This window comes from Nerophis lumbriciformis, linkage group LG07 (genome assembly GCF_033978685.3).
Source record: "Nerophis lumbriciformis linkage group LG07, RoL_Nlum_v2.1, whole genome shotgun sequence".
Lineage (NCBI taxonomy): Eukaryota > Metazoa > Chordata > Actinopteri > Syngnathiformes > Syngnathidae > Nerophis > Nerophis lumbriciformis.
In genome coordinates, this window is record NC_084554.2 from 30,847,501 (window position 1) to 30,867,210 (window position 19,710).

Sequence of the window (19,710 nt, forward strand, 5' to 3'; positions counted from 1 at the left end):
TAAATGCAATACTGCAGGTTTGTCTTTGCAACCATAAGAGGTTCTGATGGCTTTCTTTGTTAAAAAAGGTCACATGGTATGAAGCTTGTTCCAGATGAAAAGTGTCACCTGCTAATGTGATGTCGCACTGCATAAATCAAAGTTGGTAAAACTGCTACGATAAAAGTATCACCTGCCACGGTGGTAGTTGCGAGCGAACCAAACAGGGTTGTCGTTCCCTCTGAAGCGCCGCCCTCCGAGCTGGGCTTCACAAGGCAGCTGCTGAAAGATGGCGGAGAGGAGAAGGTAGTCCCGCCTCCCGGGCGCAGGGAGGCGTCGGAGAAGCTCAAAAAGTCAGAGGAGGAGGGGGCAGAGGGCGCCTTGCTGGCACTTGTCAACAGCAGCCCTGGGACAGGTGTAAGTAAGAGAAGGCAGAGGAAACGGGATAAGACCAGTGAAGATGGAAGATCCAATAAAAGACAAGAAGAAGCAGACATTAAGGGTGTGAATGTCTCAATGCTACTCTCCTGTGCATCACTGTGGGAACAGCAGGAACAAGATAACCAAAACAAGCGTTTCATTTTGTTTTATCAATCTCCACTATAACCCTGCTTGCATCTTTATGTACCGGTAGTCCTCCCACAGAGGAAGCACGCAGGCGGATGCATACATTCGCTACTCCTTCGACAGACAAAACACACACCTGATGAGAGCTCAAGGTTCTGATTATAGAAAACACAAGAGCTTAGTGTAAGCACCGACTCCTTCAGGCGCTGACCTCCCCACATGTTCTGCGTTTGTGTCTTTTCTCAAACAGGGCCCCAGATTACAGGAGCCAGAGGCCGGAGACAAAACACCGTTATCAAGGCCACACAAAAAAAGTCTGGTGTCTGGTCAGAATCCAGTCACACAGTATAAACACACACACACACATGCACGCACAGTGGTATCCGTCATTCGGTTGTCATGTTTCTAACTGCAAGAATAATTCCCTGTTGGGTCCAGATTAACATACAGGAACATTTGCAGCTATCAATTTTACCTTGGTGGAAAGGCCCACTGGACACAGAGGCAGATGTGGAGGAGGTTGCCATGGTTACTACGGCGGAAGGGAGGGCTTTCCCTGAGGAGGTGAGCGACTTCCGCCCACCCCTCTGTCCCACTGTATGACTTCCGCTGGCGTTCTTCTTGCTCTTCATGTCGGACGGCACCTTCCCAGGGTCCGCAGCCAGACAGTCCTTGGAACTCCCGACGGAGTGAGTGGACGACACTTCCTGAAAGTTGGCGTTGGTGAAACGAGCGCTACCTTCATCTAGTCGCTTCTGCAAGGCTGCTGGTAGCGGGACGCCCCCTCCTACTGAACCGCTACTGCTGTAGGGCTGGAAGAGGACGAAAGGAAGGAGAAAAGGAAGAATGAATGGTTGTTGCAGGAGTGAGGCATGGTTAGCACAGGAGCAGAAAAAAAACATCAAAACTATGGCTGTGTCTCAACTCGCGCACTTCCATAGTTACACTTCGCGTTTCGAGTGCATAAGTGTGCATATGGCAAAATGCAATGCGCCGTCAGTACCATGATGTTGCACTCAACATGCCTCAAATGGCAAGTATGCAGCAAACAACTCTGAATAGTTGCCATCTTGACTTTGTAGAAGATGGGGCAAGGGATTAACTTGAGTAGTGACAATTCACAATTAAAAATGAGAGAAAAAGAAAAAGAATGGAATGACTACCGGTACTAAATATAGATTGTCATATCTGTTAAGTGTGCAACAACAATAATTGATTTGGGACAGCACTTCAAAGTAAAAATGACTGCCTCCAGGAACTACGCAGTGTACTATGGGTGCTGGATAAAAATCGATTCACATTTGAATCGCAAATCTTATTTATTAGGATTCAGAATTGGCGCCCTAATTTTCGAGAAACGATTATCAAAAAAATGTTCTTTACACCACCTCAGTGCTTACTCGCTGCACCTGCTGTCTGTCATATAACAATCTCTGTAGTTTTTTGTTCCAGTGCACTACTAGCGGTAGCTAGCTAGCTTTAGATGTGAATGCTTCAGCATCAAGCAGAAAATAATACAGTCAGTCCGATTTTACTAAAGGCAAATGTTTGGGGTGCACTTCAGATTCTATAATTTCCCAGGTAAGAAATAGCTTAACATGACATATTCAATGTGGTTATGTTACAGTGGCTTGCACTGGCAGCGCTAATGTTCCCTGTGTGTGTGTGTGTGTGTGTGTGTGTGTGTGTGTGTGTGTGTGTGTGTGTGTGTGTGCGTGTGTGTGCGTGTGTGTGTGTGTGGGTGCGTGCGTGCGTGCGTGCGTGCGTGCCTTATTGACACACTCTAGGACCTACAGGAGATTCTCTCAAAAATGAGGCACAATAGCTGGTTGTATGTTTTTTTATATTTCAATACTGGTTAGTAATGTTTGTTAGACTTTCCCCTTTATTTCAGTATCAAATTTACGTGCAGACATAAATCAGTGATAAAAAAAAATAAAATACAAACTGCAAATGCAGTAAAACCCGTTCCAACCGTAGGATCACAACATCAGACTATGATAGAGTATATATTCAGAGCATGTCCTGTCATGTTTGCAACATCATACATACATGTGTGTGAGTGTGTGTGCTTTATTGATCTGTATGAGTGTGCTACAGACATAACTGACCACTTATGTTAAATATTATAAGTCAGTTAAGATACAAAATTGTTCCAACACCTTCCATATGCTGAAATCTAAACATGTTGAACATTTTATTGAGTTCAGATAAGTAATAGGAAAGATACTAAGAACTTTATAAGACCAATTTTCTAGACTATACAATCGTCTCTCCCAACATTGCGCTTCAGATCTCACGGCTTCACCCCATCGCATAATTTTTTTAAAGCATATTCTACATGTTTTTAGCCTAAATTAACTGTTAACATTTATTTTGCTCTATTCACCACTGCACTATTTATATTAGCCTTGCACATACTAGCTATCTAAGTACTTGTTAACATTTGAGTTAATTGTTAATATATATTGTTTACATTGTACCAAGTCAAATTGCTTGTGTGTTTAACATACTTGGCCAATAAACCGTATTTTGATAATACTTTATCTTTAATCTTCTGCTTCATCAATATCCCATCTCCACATTGGTGAAACGTTAATGTGAACGACATCGGACGACAACAGCGGAAGTAGCGTAGGAAATTCGGCACAGCCCTTCAGAGGGCGACCTGAGACTGCTATAAACTCGCAGCAACCGTCTGGTCAAAGTGGTGATGAACTCTTTTGATGCACTTCCACATCCATAACACAACTTTGACGTGATTGATGTGGAACGACAACGCAGACATGAAAAGCAAACATGGAATGCTAATCTAGTAACCTCACAACTAATGGTATAGCTAAGGCCATCAAGTTGACCAATTTTGTGCAGAATAAGTTATGCTAGTGGTTTCAGCACTCAAAAGTCAGTTCTAACATAAGGGGATTTATCCTGGATGTGATGTAGGGTGACAAACACATCAAAGACGCCTGTAGGATCATTGGGGCTACCGGTAAGTACAGTACAAACTCAAGGCTACTAAATAGGGTGAAAGAGGTGACCATATTAGTGTTATTTCATGTTTGGAGGGCTCTAATAACGTCTAAAAAAAACACATTTAGGAGGTTATAAACAGTTTTTTGTTATGCTCTAATTATGAAAATATTTAATTTATAAATAATAACCCTACTTGACGGAAATCATTATATGGTGTTCATGTCTGATCCCAATTAACCGCGCTAAGAGCGACGACTGTAACCACTTTTTAAAGTTGTATATCAATTTCTTAGTTATTTGTCGAGTTCATAATTTTTTTCCAAAACACAGAGTATTGTCTGGTAAGCAAGAATCGGTTTGAATCGAGAATCAATTCTGAATTGAATTGTACCCCAAGAATCTGATCTGATCATGAGTTGCTGAAATATTCACATTCCTACATTGTACATTAGTACACATATGGACGTTTACTGACGGAAGTATTCAATTTGAGACACAGCCTGAGATGGCCCTCAAAGCACATTACTAGGCCAAGGTCAAAATATATTAAATTATTTGCCTCCCTCTGAACCCACCTCCTAAAATTTGAGATTATGAATTATTAGCTGGGAAATATAGGACAAAGTAGAAAAATACCCTGCTTGGGCAATTCTTTGGTCCAGAAATTTTGCTTTATCCAGTAAAATACACAAAGGGGGTCCAATCTAGAAAAAACGTTTGGTAAAAACCTAAACTCGAAGAGCAGTTCTCCAAAGGAAAGAGTAGAAGGCTGCTCCTCACCTTCTCTGGGATCATGATGTTTGGAAGAACAAGGGAGGGGGACATGTCCATGGAGGTCTTCTTGTGTTTGGGTTTGTGTCTGTCCCGCTCTTTGTGTTTCTGAGTATTGACAACGGGGGTAAAAAAAAAAAAAAAAAGAAATATCATATAAGTAAGACTAAATAAAGGAAAAGCTGAAAATAACCAGGGCAACCAAGATGTTAAAACAGGTAACCAATGCAGGAATTATTTCCAAAGAGATAGTGACAAAATCATTGGGACACGGCCGGGGGAGTAGAATTGTGTGTGAAGGAAAGAGAGCATTACATTTCAAAGGATCACTCTAAGATGAAAGCGTCACAAACACAAAGAGAGTGATGGAGGAGAGATGAGGGAGAAAAAGGAATTCAGCCAGCTGAAGTTTGGAGCAGTGTGTCTAAGTGCCTCGTGCCCGAGTGCACAAGGTCTCATTGTTTCATCCAATCATACCCTCCTCCTCGGACCATCGCAGCTCAATTTACACCCTCTCCAACGTGCACACCGCCAAGCCTCCTCTCGCACCCCCAAGGTGGCGACCGGTTGCCGGCGCATTTACACCTCACATGAACACCCCACAGCCTGACACCTCCTTACAGGCAGACACGTGCACGAATACTTTTTTTTTTTTTTTTTTAAACAAACTGTTGGTTACACAGGCTGTGAAAATATGCATCAATTCTAAGAGACCTATTGGTGACGCCCACTCTTCTACCCCCTCCCCCCGCCTCTCCCCCTCAGGGTCTCATTGGGAAATGATCACATGAAAGCTGGTGACAGTTTAGCCAGACTTCCGCAATGAGTGGCAGTTAACAGACCCCACCAGCCAAAGGAGGAGATAGCAGCTCCACTGAAACCTGCCTTCAAGCTGCTTTCCGCTAATGCTAATGTTAATGCTCAGGGCTTCAGTTTATTTGTGGGTACAACCGTAAACTGCGACAAGAACGAGCCTGTGCCATGATCTTTAAATGTAAATATTTTTTAAATACAGCTTCCTCTTTTGTTTACGTTCAATTGACGATACAAACGAAAAGTAAACATTTGTGTTAGAGAGAAAATATTGCAAATTAAGTTATTTACAACTTTTTTCCCCCTCTAACCACGTTTGTGGTGGTATTTCTGACCGCAGGCAGCAGGTGTTTTCAGTTAAAGGGGTCTGATATGCAACACTACTGGATGAAGACCAAACCATGTTAAGTATTGCTCATCTTATGATAACACAATTTCCCACACCAGCAAGTCACAATGCCTTTGCCAGCAGAGCTTGTCAGTCTTCTAATACTGGAATTATTTTCAACAATAAATGAAGAAATACATAGTGGTTTGGAATTCCATCAACATTCATATTGTTTTATAGAAATTAAATATCTCCACATGTTCACACACACACCATAAGAATGTCATAGTTTTCCTCTTGCAGAGTGCAACAGAGGTAAGTAACAAATAACTTATACTCAGTGAAGGAAGTAACCTGGTATGACAAGCTGGCGAAAAGTATGCCCCAAAGCCACAACCAGTTGTGTGACCACTAGTGGACAATTTTCTATCGTATAGTTTGATATAAGTCTGCTAAATTTGACAATTTATAATAAATCTACTGTAAGTTGATAACAAAGATGCACATATACACGTGCATCACAATAAATTAGACAATCTTTGAAAACTTCATTTGTTTCAGTAATTCAATTCAAAAAATGAAGCTTTTATAGTCTACAGATTTACTAAACACAGAGTGAAATATTTAAAAAATATATTTAATTAATTTAAACCGCTAATAAAAAAAAAACAATTCACATAAATATTCAAATTTATTGCGATGCACATAAATATAAATACATAAATGGCCATTACCAAAAAAGCATCAAAATGCTGTGCTACTAAATTGCTTGATTATTAAACAAAAGCCTACAATAACATTGATTACGCCAAATGTAATTACATTTAAGCAATGTATTTACATTTAAGCAATGTATTTAATTAATCTCCAATAAGGTATTACTTACTTCATATAAAAAAAAAATCTAATTGTGCGATTCAATCAAAATATTACCCCAGTATTCACATTCTTTTGTCAGTGTCTTTGCTTTATTTACCTTGTCTTCATGTATTCTAACTCAATTATATTCCATTTCTTATTTTCATGTTCTTCTTATTCAATATTCTTATTAGACTCTTACTTTTATCCTTACTTTAAACATTTTCTTTAACACTGCACAAGCTTGTTATTGCTTAGAATCGTTTTTCTTTTTAACACAGGAAGTGAACACAATTAAAATAAAACCTTTTTTTTTAACAAGATGTAAAAGTTTTAGTGTGAATGAATGATCTAAAATAGATTTGAAGTAGGTGGAAGGTAAACAAGCTCTGCTATTTTTTGGATAGGTTGAATGATGCAAATGTGACCATATGATGTTCCTTAATTTAACTTGCTAAAAAACAAATAAACCACACTAAAAAAACTTTTGTCATGACTGAAAAACAGTAAAATTAACCAATAAAGCAATAAAAAATTAATAGAAACTACGCAAAAAATAATAATACTAGCTATAAGAAGATAGATAGGTAAATCCTTTGTTGTCTTTCATTAACATTCCAGAGGACTGTGTTGACTGAGAGAGGCAGAGCTGCCAGGGTCGGATATCACTTGCGCGCACACATAAACCCGAAGCGGCAGGCGTGGGAACACACACACACACACACACACACACACACACACACACACACACACACACACACACACACACACACACACACACACACACACACACACACACACACACACACACACACACACACACACACACACACACAAACAAACAAACAATATAACCTTATAAAGTATTATCAATCAGGTCAATTGATTATACAGGCAGACTTTCAGCAAGTCTACACCCCCTTTATCCCCCACTCTGGTGCCCACCCTGAGCAGCGAGATCATTTGACAAGTGGTCTTTGAAAGTGTGCGCGGTAAATATGATTGGAGGGAGAGGATGAGGTCTGCGTCCATTTATCAACAAGGGCCTACACAATGAGCGGTGCAACAATGGACTGACAACCACTCAGTCCATGCAGGGTAAAAGATCATGAGACTCATTTGGGATGGAAACGGTCACCCAAATCAATGAAACAAATACTTTACGCCCGAACAAACAGCTAGTACGAACTAACTTTTGTGGATATTCCCAAAATCTTATTTAGTATATAAAACTGTGGTAATTGCTGACATGAAGGGGGAAAAACAAAATGGGAACAAATTAAATGATGCCGTAATAAAATAAACAGGCTAAATGTCAACAATGGAAGGATAACAGATATTGTCTGTTAGTATGATATACAATTCTACACAAAGGCCTGAGGAGGAAGAAGAGGAGGAGAGGGTACAGACACGGAAGGGGGGCGAGCCTAGAGAGGTGAGGGAAGACGGGGTGTAATGGAGGAACAGGAAGCGAGGGGGGGTGGAAATAATCTGCCCTGGCCTGGCAGGAATTCCCCTGTGCCGTTTCCTGCGGCAGAATTTGAGTCTGTGTGTGCGTGTGTGTTTCCTGCAGGCATTTCTATGTGTAGGGTCAGGAGTCTTTTAGACTCTGCTGTAGTTTGACTGTAGGGTCTAACATGGAATGGCACATAATGAGTGGGATCTGTGTGTACAAAGAAACACAAACACAAACAAACATCTGAATCCTGTCATTTTAACCAGGTATATAGTGTTGCTCAGCTACAATTGTAGCTGAGATAGGCTCCAGCGACCCCCGCGACCCCAAAGGGAATAAGCGGTAGAAAATGGATGGATGGATGGATATATAGTGTTGCTGTCACATCTTGTTTCCCATCAATTTACAGAGCTGGATGCATATTGAGCGAGTTTAGTAGAAAAATGCAGAAAAAGATGTAGGATGAAAACCTACTGAAGTTGAACGGATGTTTAAGACTAGACTTCTTCGCAACATGTGCTCGCTACAGACTACACCCTATCCGAAAAAACAAGGGGTGTGGGGGGCGCTTAGTTGAGAGTTGAAACCGGCTGTAAATTCTGATTTTATGCAACTTGTGATTACATGTACTGCTAACAGGCATGACTGATTAGCTCACACTAATATAGCATTCATTATAAGCTGTGGTCCCTGGTGGGGGCAGGTGGCAGGGTTCACATTCGCTGTTCAAAGCGAATTTAAATGCAAGGGTCTGCGAGGTGTGCAAGCACAATTTTCAAGCAGTCACTGTAGTGACAATTTGTGAGTATCAAAAAATTGAATTTAACACAGCTGTGCCTCAGTTTTTGAATGCCCAACTTTTTGTATGATTCGGTTTGATAAACATTTTCAGCAAAATGTTGTAAGGTCATCTGTTATTGCATGGCCAAACATTGCACGTAACAAACTAATTTGTTTGGCCGTGTGTCATGCCACGGAATCGAATGCCAAAATTTAAAAAATCCCACGCGTTGGTGACTCAGTCTCTGTGCTTTTTCTGTTGAGTACAACAGCAAAATAAACCACCATGGGGCCAAAGAAAGTTGCGAGTACCAGCACTTTGATAAAGAAGGTGAGAAACACTGCTGAATTCAGAAAATAAGTTGTTGCAAAGTGCGAAGTGGGTGGCTATCTCCTTCCTTTCTTTCTGATCACCAACAGGAGCCTTCAATAATTTAGCATTTATCCATTTCATTCATTTATATGTATATACAGGTAAAAGCCAGTAAATTAGAATATTTTGAAAAACTTTATTTATTTCAGTAATTGCATTCAAAAGGTGTAACTTGTACATTATATTTATTCATTGCACACAGACTGATGCATTCAAATGTTTATTTCATTTAATTTTGATGATTTGAAGTGGCAACAAATGAAAATCCAAAATTCCGTGTGTCACAAAATTAGAATATTGTGTAAGGCTAATACAAAAAAGGGATTTTTAGAAATGTTGGCCAACTGAAAAGTATGAAAATGAAAAATATGAGCATGTACAATACTCAATGGGCTTCACGGTGGCAGAGGGGTTAGTGCATCTGCCTCACAATACGAAGGTCCTGAGTAGTCTTGGGTTCAATCCCGGGCTCGGGATCTTTCTGTGTGGAGTTTGCATGTTCTCCCCGTGACTGCGTGGGTTCCCTCCGGGTACTCCGGCTTCCTCCCACCTCCAAAGACATGCACCTGGGGATAAGTTGATTGGCAACACTAAATTGGCCCTAGTGTGTGGATGTGAGTGTGAATGTTGTCTGTCTATTTGTGTTGGCCCTGCGATGAGGTGGCGACTTGTCCAGGGTGTACCCCGCCTTCCGCCCGATTGTAGCTGAGATAGGCTCCAGCGCCCCCCGTGACCCCAAAGGGAATAAGCGGTAGAAAATGGATGGATGGATGGACAATACTCAATACTTGGTTGGAGCTCCTTTTGCCTCAATTACTGCGTTAATGCGGCGTGGCATGGAGTCGATGAGTTTCTGGCACTGCTCAGGTGTTATGAGAGCCCAGGTTGCTCTGATAGTGGCCTCCAACTCTTCTGCGTTTTTGGGTCTGGCATTCTGCATCTTCCTTTTCACAATACCCCACAGATTTTCTATGGGGCTAAGGTCAGGGGAGTTGGCGGGCCAATTTAGAACAGAAATACCATAGTCCGTAAACCAGGCACGGGTAGATTTTGCGCTGTGTGCAGGCGCCAAGTCCTGTTGGAACTTGAAATCTCCATCTCCATAGAGCAGGTCAGCAGCAGGAAGCATGAAGTGCTCTACAACTTGCTGGTAGACGGCTGTGTTGACCCTGGATCTCAGGAAACAGAGTGGACCGACACCAGCAGATGACATGGCACCCCAAACCATCACCCAACCATGCAAATTTTGCATTTCCTTTGGAAATCGAGGTCCCAGAGTCTGGAGGAAGACAGGAGAGGCACAGGATCCACGTTGCCTGAAGTCTAGTGTAAAGTTTCCACCATCAGTGATGGTTTGGGGTGCCATGTCATCTGCTGGTGTCGGTCCACTCTGTTTCCTGAGATCCAGGGTCAACGCAGCCGTCTACCAGCAAGTTTTAGAGCACTTCATGCTTCCTGCTGCTGACCTGCTCTATGGAGATGGAGATTTCAAGTTCCAACAGGACTTGGCGCCTGCACACAGCGCAAAATCTACCCGTGCCTGGTTTACGGACCATGGTATTTCTGTTCTAAATTGGCCCGCCAAGCCGTCTACCAGCAAGTTTTAGAGCACTTCATGCTTCCTGCTGCTGACCTGCTCTATGGAGATGGAGATTTCAAGTTCCAACAGGACTTGGCGCCTGCACACAGCGCAAAATCTACCCGTGCCTGGTTTACGGACCATGGTATTTCTGTTCTAAATTGGCCCGCCAACTCCCCTGACCTTAGCCCCATAGAAAATCTGTGGGGTATTGTGAAAAGGAAGATGCAGAATGCCAGACCCAAAAACGCAGAAGAGTTGAAGGCCACTATCAGAGCAACCTGGGCTCTCATAACACCTGAGCAGTGCCAGAAACTCATCGACTCCATGCCACGCCGCATTAACGCAGTAATTGAGGCAAAAGGAGCTCCAACCAAGTATTGAGTATTGTACATGCTCATATTTTTCATTTTCATACTTTTCAGTTGGCCAACATTTCTAAAAATCCCTTTTTTGTATTAGCCTTAAGTAATATTCTAATTTTGTGACACACGGAATTTTGGATTTTCATTTGTTGCCACTTCAAATCATCAAAATTAAATGAAATAAACATTTGAATGCATCAGTCTGTGTGCAATGAATAAATATAATGTACAAGTTACACCTTTTGAATGCAATTACTGAAATAAATCAAGTTTTTCAAAATATTCTAATTTACTGACTTTTACCTGTATGTACTAGGGTTGTCAAGCGATTCAAATAATCGCTGATCATGATTAATCGCATTTTGTCCATAGTTAACTGGTAATTAATTGCAGTAAGGTGATTTTTTTTATTTACCAGTGTACCTTAGATCTGTGATCACCAAACTTTCCGCACACACGCGCACACACGCACACACGCACACACACACACACACTTCCTCCAGAAGGTCTTATCTTTTTCCATGTGATGTCAGATGAAACAAAAATTGAGCTGTTTGGCCACAATACCCGGAAAGGTGAGGCCTTTAATCCCAGGAACACCACTCCTACCGTCAAGCATGGTGGTGGTAGTATTATGCTCTGCGCCTGTTTTTCTGCCAATGGAACTGGTGCTTTACAGAGAGTAAATGGGACAATGAAAATTACCTCCAAATTCTTCAGGACAACCTAAAATCATCACCCCGGAGGTTGGGTTTTGGGCGCAGCTGGGTGTTCCAACAGGACAATGACCCCAAACACACGTCAAAAGTGGTAAAGGAATGGCTAAATCAGGCTAGAATTAAGGTTTTAGAATGGCCTTCCCAAAGTCCTGACTTAAACGTGTGGACAATGCTTAAGAAACAAGTCCATGTCAGAAAACGAACAAATTTAGCTGAACTGCACCAATTTTGTCAAGAGGAGTGGTCAAAAATTTAACCAGAAGCTTGTGGATGGCTACCAAAAGCGCCTTATTGCAGTGAAACTTGCCGAGGGACATGTAACCAAATATTAACATTGCGGTATGTATACTTTTGACCCAGCAGATTTGGTCACATTTTCAGTAGACCCATAATAAATTCATAAAAGAACCAAACTTCATGAATGTTTTTGTGACCAACAATGTATGTGCTCCAATCACTCTATCACAAAAAAATAAGAGTTGTAGAAATGATTGGAAACTCAAGACAGCCATGACATTATGTTCTACAAGTGTATGTAAACTTTTGACCACGACTGTATGTATGTATATATATATATACACACACCGGTATATATCCATCCATCCATTTTCTACCGCTTATTCCCTTCGGGGTCGCGGGGGGCGCTGGAGCCTATCTCAGCTACAATCGGGCAGAAGGCGGGGTACACCCTGGACAAGTTGCCACCTCATCGCAGGGCCAACATAGATAGACAGACAACATTCACACTCACATTCACACACTAGGGCCAATTTAGTGTTGCCAATCAACCTATCCCCAGGTGCATGTCTTTGGAGGTGGGAGGAAGCCGGAGTACCCGGAGGGAACCCACGCAGTCACAGGGAGGACATGCAAACTCCACACAGAAAGATCCCGAGGCCGGGATTGAACTCACAACTACTCAGGACCTTCGTATTGTGAGGCAGACGCACTAACCCCTCTGCCACCGTGCTGCCCATATATATATGAGCATGTCATGCCATGCGTGTTTGCAGGATGAGCCGGTGATGTATGCCGCTGTGCTCCGGGGGGGGGGGGGGGGGTGTCCGTTGGGTCGAGAGCGGCTGGATGTGAGGCTGAAGAGAGCAAGGCGAGGCCTGTGGGCGTGTTCAGGGGTTAAAATGCATGCCTGTTGGTGGGTCTGTTTGTTAATCTCCGGGTGGGGATGTCACTGATGTCATATTAATTATTTGTTTTCTTGTATTTTTGCGATAGATCGGTATGGTCCCAAAGATCGACTGGTCGATCGCGATTGACAGGTCGGTGACCCCTTTCTTAGACAGATCCTTTTCAAGTTTTTAATACTAACTAAACAGCACAACACAAAAAATACAAAACTCTTTTGCAGACACGCTAGGGCTGGACAATTATTTAAATTTTGATGTAGATTTCAGCTTCTCACCATCATAATAATAATAGAGAAAAAATGAATACACAATACGAAGGTCCTGAGTAGTCCTGAGTTCAATCCCGGGCTCGGGATCTTTCTGTGTGGAGTTTGCATGTTCTCCCCGTGACTGCGTGGGTTCCCTCCGGGTACTCCGGCTTCCTCCCACCTCAAAAGACATGCACCTGGGGATAGGTTGATTGGCAACACTAAATTGGCCCTAGTGTGTGAATGTCAGTGTGAATGTTGTCTGTCTATCTGTGTTGGCCCTGCGATGAGATAGCGACTTGTCCAGGGTGTACCCCGCCTTCCGCCCGAATGCAGCTGAGATAGGCTCCAGCACCCCCCGCAACCCCAAAAGGGACAAGCGGTAGAAAATGGATAGATGGACAAATACAGGGCCGCGCAACATGCATGCAAATTATTGAGCTTGTAACGGTGAAACGGTTCAGTGAGCATATGAGTGAAAGAAAGACCAAGTCCACTACATGTTTGGAATCTCACCATGTTTGCTACTTTTTACTTGACATAGCGCTAGCATGCCTAATCAATAATCACTAAACTCAACAAAAAAGTAAGGCCATATTGATTGATTGAATTATTTATTTCAAACCTGCACAGTACAACACACACCTTTTTTTTTTTTTTTAAACATTTTGGCAGGGACATTTATGCAAGGCTTGAAAAGGGGTTGGATGAAGCAAATGCTTATAATATCCCAACCCCTCTCACTCATTCCACATTTAACATAAACAATATAATACAAGAACAATACTATACAAACAAAAACAAGAAAAGCTCCTGTACACTAACAATACAATAGTACCACTGTTACTATAAAACAAGACAAGACGAGACAAAACACACACACACACACACACACACACACACACACACACACATATGATTTCCATGTTAACATAACCGCCGACAAAATCACAGAATTGGCCAAAAAAACAAAATCCCCTATTAAACGCACAATATTAAAGAAATTAACGTAAATGTGACTGAAATACTGTCATTGTGAAGAGAAAGAACATTTGTTTTGGAAAATAATGTGTCCGGTACTACTCATTCACCCTCAAAACACTCAACCGCCCTGTTCTGAACTAAAGAATGTCGAGACGGCTACTTGAAACACCGCCTAACCTACAAAGCTAAAGCAAAACTAATCCATACACCTACAACACATCTCATCTGCTTATGTTGTTATGAATGACATCATCGATGAAAGATCAATGTATAAAAAGGAGAGCAGCCACAATTTGAGAGGCTCCCTCCTTTTATTGTTTTTAACAGCCTCAAGTCGTCTCCTTACTTTTCAAGCTCAGATCAGCAACACATTTAACCCCTTCACAATAATAGCGCTGTGCGCAACATGAGGTCTGACCACATTAACAAAAGACGGTTTTAAAAAAAACACCTTACACAAGCATAATGTACTTACAGCATATTGATACATTTATACAATTATTATGCTTTGACTTAAAATACTGGTTAAAACAGTCCAAAGATGTACTGCACCAATAAATGTGAGGATTTTTGCATTTTATCAACAAGCACAATAAAAAAAATATATTCATGACACAAATAGCACACAGCTATAGTGAAAGTGTGAGGATGTTTGCATTTGATTAACAAACACTTTAAAAAATGGTATTTATGACACAAAGAACACACAGCTATAGTGAATAGCCAGATGAATAAGCCTGGGCTAGATGATGAGCAAATCCGCTATAGTGAAACACCAAGCATCACGTAGCAGTATTGCTAAGTGCTAAACAAGAAATACAAACTCCGATAATAAAACAATCACTTACTGTACAATTTCTGCTTTCACTTGAATGCCAACTGATAGGATGTTTATATCTTTCAGCAAAAGACTTGTGTTCTCTGTATAGATAATGACTTAATTAGAATTTTCACTCCTCAGGTAAATAGAAAAGGTGGGGAAAACGAGCATATATTTGCGTCTTCCTAGCAATGTCGTCAAGTTTATATTGAATTTCAAACCTTGACCAACTTCTTGGTTTACGGACACAACCATCTACTATACACGTACGAGGCATGATTTATAATCTAGCACAAACTTATCAACTCAGAGGCAACGCAGCAGCAGTTGCAGCTCAGTATGTCAATAGGTGCACTTGATCAAAGCGCCGTGTTACTAAAAGTAGTTCCTTGGTGTTAGCTTTTATAGTAACAATGTTGCTAATACTTGGTTAATATGCAGGTCAAGGCATGTAAATGGAGTACTGTAGGCAGTTTTTGTATGTTTCAGGCTCAGTCCGAATACTCCCTCTTCCCCCTTTGTTTTGCGAGTTCATGTCAATCAAGTGGTGTCCGAATTCTCCATCAGGTAAGGGGGAAGGGCCAATTGTGAGGGCCACAGAGCCCTCTTAAAAGAAATGAGCTCGGGGACCTCCCTAAGATATCGAGGAAGAAGAGAAATGTTCAACATTACACTGTGCCTGCTAAACCACGATGGCAGAAACAAAACAAAGCCTATAAATATAAATTGTTCATAGTATTTTTTTAACGCTTGTTAAAACAACCGAGTTGTAGTATATTTTGCTTAAACAGCTGTAACTATATTATTTGTTTTATCAATGTAGAAAGAATAAACCGCAAAGCCACATAAGTCGCCTTTTCAATTGTTTGTTTATTGTATGTTTTCACTGCTCGTTACAAGCCAGTAACGTGGTTGAAATTACCATAAGTTATTGCTTCAGGACACCGTGTTACTTGTTTTCTGCCTCATCAGTAATGTAACATGATACATGTTTGTGAAAAGTCTGCCTTTGCCATCGGTGTGTGTCTGGAAACACACGTGAGACCAACGTGTAACGGCATAACTATAGAATGCCTTTTCAAAGGGGACACGCGTTAATTATCGGCTTTAGAAACAACAAACAAAGATCCGTTTTCTTCCTGATGTTGACAAGCGAAAAAAAAAAAGATGCCGACAATGCCGAACATACCGTGCGACAGCATCATGAAAATAAACATTTGTCGCATCTGCTTTAGGTCAAGTCTTGGCAAAACTCGAGCGACGTCCAAATTCCTAGAAGCGTATTTTCACACTTAGCCATGGCGCTAGATGCTAAAGCCAACGGGGAGGGTAAAGACGAAGGGGGAAGGGGAAGGGGGAGAATTCGGATTGAGCCTTAGAGGGCTTCATAGGTGGAAAAGATGACTCCCATTAGCTATATTGTTAGCCGTCGCGTACGAGCCGTATTTTACGATAGAGATAGAGAAAGACATGAGTTCTTGTCTCACATAGGGATTGTGAATGATAAAGAAAATGAAAAAAAAAATAGATGGGAGAATCTCTCTCTTTCAATGTTCTGAACACCTGTTTCAATGCCTCAACTTTACAGAGTTTTGGGACTGAATCAACAGTTGGTTGCCTCAATTCTTTCAACACATCAATTCTAAACAACGGGGATAATTACTTCATCTACTCTCATACAACAATAAAGAGTGATCAAAATAAATACAAAGCTTCTAAGTACAATTTCATCAATGGTCGCGCATGTCTGACCAAATGGTCGCACATGTCTGACCATCTCTCCACAGTGTAAGCATGTAAAAGCGACATGTTTCTGGTGGATCCACAGTCATAGGTGGGAGGCGAAGAGAGGGTAAGATCTGAGGTCTGTCTTACCTGCTGGTCCTGGTCTGGGGGTCTATCCATACATTGAGAGGAAGAAGAGTCACTTAAGCTTTGAGATCTACTACCGCTGCCCCTGCTCCTTCGCTAAAAAGGTAAAGAGGAACTCCAAGTTACTGGTTGAAGTTCAAAGAAAAAGAGGCTTCATCCTAAAAATGTTTTACTAACTAAAAAAACCCGAACAAAACCAAAAAAACGACTGAAGTGAAGTAAAAAATAAAAATAAGTCACAATAAATTTGCATGATTATGTGCTCCCTACGTGATAAAAGAGAAAAAGTGTTTTTTGGTTCATAACATAACCTGCAGGCATTCACTTGGATTTTGTAGTGATTTGTTTGTATATATATGTACGCTAATATATCATTCTAATGTGCATTACAGTCACACTCAAAACCTTCCTCCACACAATATGCGATGCACCCCGTTACATGCTCAGTGTCTTTTTGAGGGTATGATTTTATGAGGTATCCTGGGATGCTTTGGGAGAGGCTTGGCAATCGATCTCAGTCCAAGCCTGTTTGGTATTGCTCGTAGCGTCTGTAGCCATGGTGATTAAGAACCAGTGAGATTACCTCCAGGCATAGATTAAGGCCTGCAGTCAATGCAGGTATGTGATTATTCTCTCTCTCGTTATTTCATACAAAAAAAACCTCCTAAAAAGACAACCTTGAATTTTACAAGCTCATTACGCTTCATCTTGGTCACATGATGGCATCTATCTTTAACAAAGGTATAACTCACTGGTGTTAGACTGAACCTTTTTTTAAAAATCAATCTATATATATATATATATATACATACATATATAATCATAAAAAAATAAAGATCTGACCAAAACCTCAACACCCACAATATTAGTTGCCATAATCTTGCCAACAAAAACACTATTGTCCTTTTCTCATAATTTATAAACCATTCCGCTAACATTGTGCACCCCATCACTGATTCACTCTCGTACAGCCATCTGTATAATTCTAGCATTTCCATCGGCGCAAGTCTCCAAAACCATTTGCACACAATCAATACACCAGCATGAGTCTTTCCATTCGTGTTCGTTATCGCTAACCAAAATATCATTGATGTGTGCTCACGTGAAAAAAAAAAGAAGCTTGTGGCATATTTTCATGTTAGCACTGATCTCGAAAGACTTGACAAATTGAGCTCATTTGTAACAGACTAGGAAATATGCTCATTTGAACATATAACATTAGCGGCATTTTTAAAATAATTCAAGGAAATAGAGGGATGACCACCAGAACCAATAGAGATACAAGATAGAGAGTAATGTCAATGTGAATGAAAGAAGGGGTGGATGGATTGATCCAGGGAAAGCGAATGATCAACTGAATAGGCATTTTGAAGCGCTCATTTAATTATTATTTTCTTTATTTTTGATCATTTTATTTGCCAGTGTCATAAATGGTGTGATGACACAGGATTAGTCAGTGGACATTGAATACAGATGTATCTGCAGACAGACGGCCTTTCTGAGCCCTAAATTTTCACAGGATGTTTAACTGCAACGGAACTTCATCGACACGGCAGCAGACTCTTTCGGATTTTATTCAAGTCAAAAATTGTTGTTCTGCAAAGCAAAAATGTTGTGTTTTCTACAAGCCAAGTAAATGCTGTCACAGACGCGCACGCCTGTGGGTATTGATGGACGGCAAAGGTCAAGACGTTCCGCAGTGTTTACTTAAGCACGTGATTAAGCGCGAATTTGCAGGATCTCATAAAAGTCTGTGCTATTTCGCTGCACAGCGAAGCTGAAACAGAACGGAAGTGGGGACTGCCGGGCGGCAGATTGTGATGCTGTTTCATGGCAGCTACATTTCGCTGCCTTTCCGCATCATGTTGAAATTAGGAGTGACGTGTGTTGAAAAGAGATGTAAAAGCTGGTTGTGGTTGCGAAAACATGCACAGGATGACAGCAGAGGCTCTTTTGGGATGATCGACGTCAGAAAGAATGAATGTGAACAAAATGAATAAATGTGAAGATTGAAAGTTGGGCTGGGCGATATGGTTGAAAACTGTATCACGATATAAGTGTTTTATATTGATAATTATTTATATTTATATTATATATATATCCGATTTTTTCACAAAAAATTGGATATTGGATTAATTTTTTTCTGATTTTTCACTACTTTTTAAAGAAACCATTGAATACAAATGACAAAGATAATTCAAAACAAGGTTTTCTTTTATTTAATCAAAAACTAATAATTTTAAATGACACTGCATACAATGCATCTTACTCTTGGTAAAATTCTAATTTGTATAATATTTTTCTTTTGAGACCAGATGTCAATTGTACTTTTTATGGAATAATTTTCACATAGTTAAATTAAGAGCTTCCCTTGGGAAGCAATACTTCTACTTGAAAACAATACTTTTGTTAACAAAAATATAGGATTGCACATTTTGCATGCAAATAATCTCCAACATTGAGATCAATAAAGTGCAAACTTCGAACTCTGTCTTGAATAACACACTTCTGTAAATAAAACTGTATTATTATACACTGTATCCAAACAAATGAAGTAAAACATTGAGAGGACTATAGTTAGTTTCAGTAAGCGGAAAAAGTAAACGCAGCCTTTTTTATTTACACATCTTGGCGGCATGCAGAGCAACTGCTTTAGTGATTGCTCTACGCATTGTGCTTTTTTCACATCATACATACCTTGTGTAAATGATTCCTCCATAGTAAAGTAATTTTTAGCCCATAGTTCGTTTTTTTGTTGTTGTGTCTTGTTCACATCATAAAGAGGAGTATTTCCCGCACTCGGCTGGAGACTTCGGTTTCAGATGCTGAAACAAGTTCGTTGTGCTGATGCCTTTTTGAAACAAACTTTGCACAATGCAGTCACTTGTTCCACGCCTGTTGCCGCAAAACTTAAGTACTGACAAAACTTTTTTTTTCTTTGGACCAAACGTCTGGCTCTAGTTAGCATTAGCCATGTTTTGCTATGTGTGCCGCGAAGGAAGTAAGTGGACGGCGCGAGCTATGGAAGAGCCTAAGGGGCAAAAGGTATGCTGGAGCAAGAGGAGAAAAAAATCGAT

General features: G+C 40.8%; 1 protein-coding gene across 8 annotated transcripts in view; it reads right to left on the reverse strand.

Annotated features, from left to right (window-relative positions):
• mllt10 (MLLT10 histone lysine methyltransferase DOT1L cofactor) overlaps positions 1–19,710 on the reverse strand; it is a 74,062-nt gene that overhangs the window by 20,351 nt on the left and 34,001 nt on the right. For 5 of the 8 annotated variants that reach the window (XM_061965483.1, XM_061965482.1, XM_061965481.1 and 2 more), the window contains exons 7-10: positions 16,637–16,729; positions 4,303–4,401; positions 1,022–1,358; positions 173–385 (exon numbers count right to left, since the gene is read on the reverse strand). In XM_061965483.1, coding sequence (XP_061821467.1) covers positions 173–385; positions 1,022–1,358; positions 4,303–4,401; positions 16,637–16,729 — 742 coding nt within the window. The remainder of the gene's footprint in view (positions 1–172; positions 386–1,021; positions 1,359–4,302; positions 4,402–16,636; positions 16,730–19,710) is intronic. The other 3 variants (XM_061965484.1, XM_061965486.1, XM_061965487.1) reach the window with 3 other exon arrangements.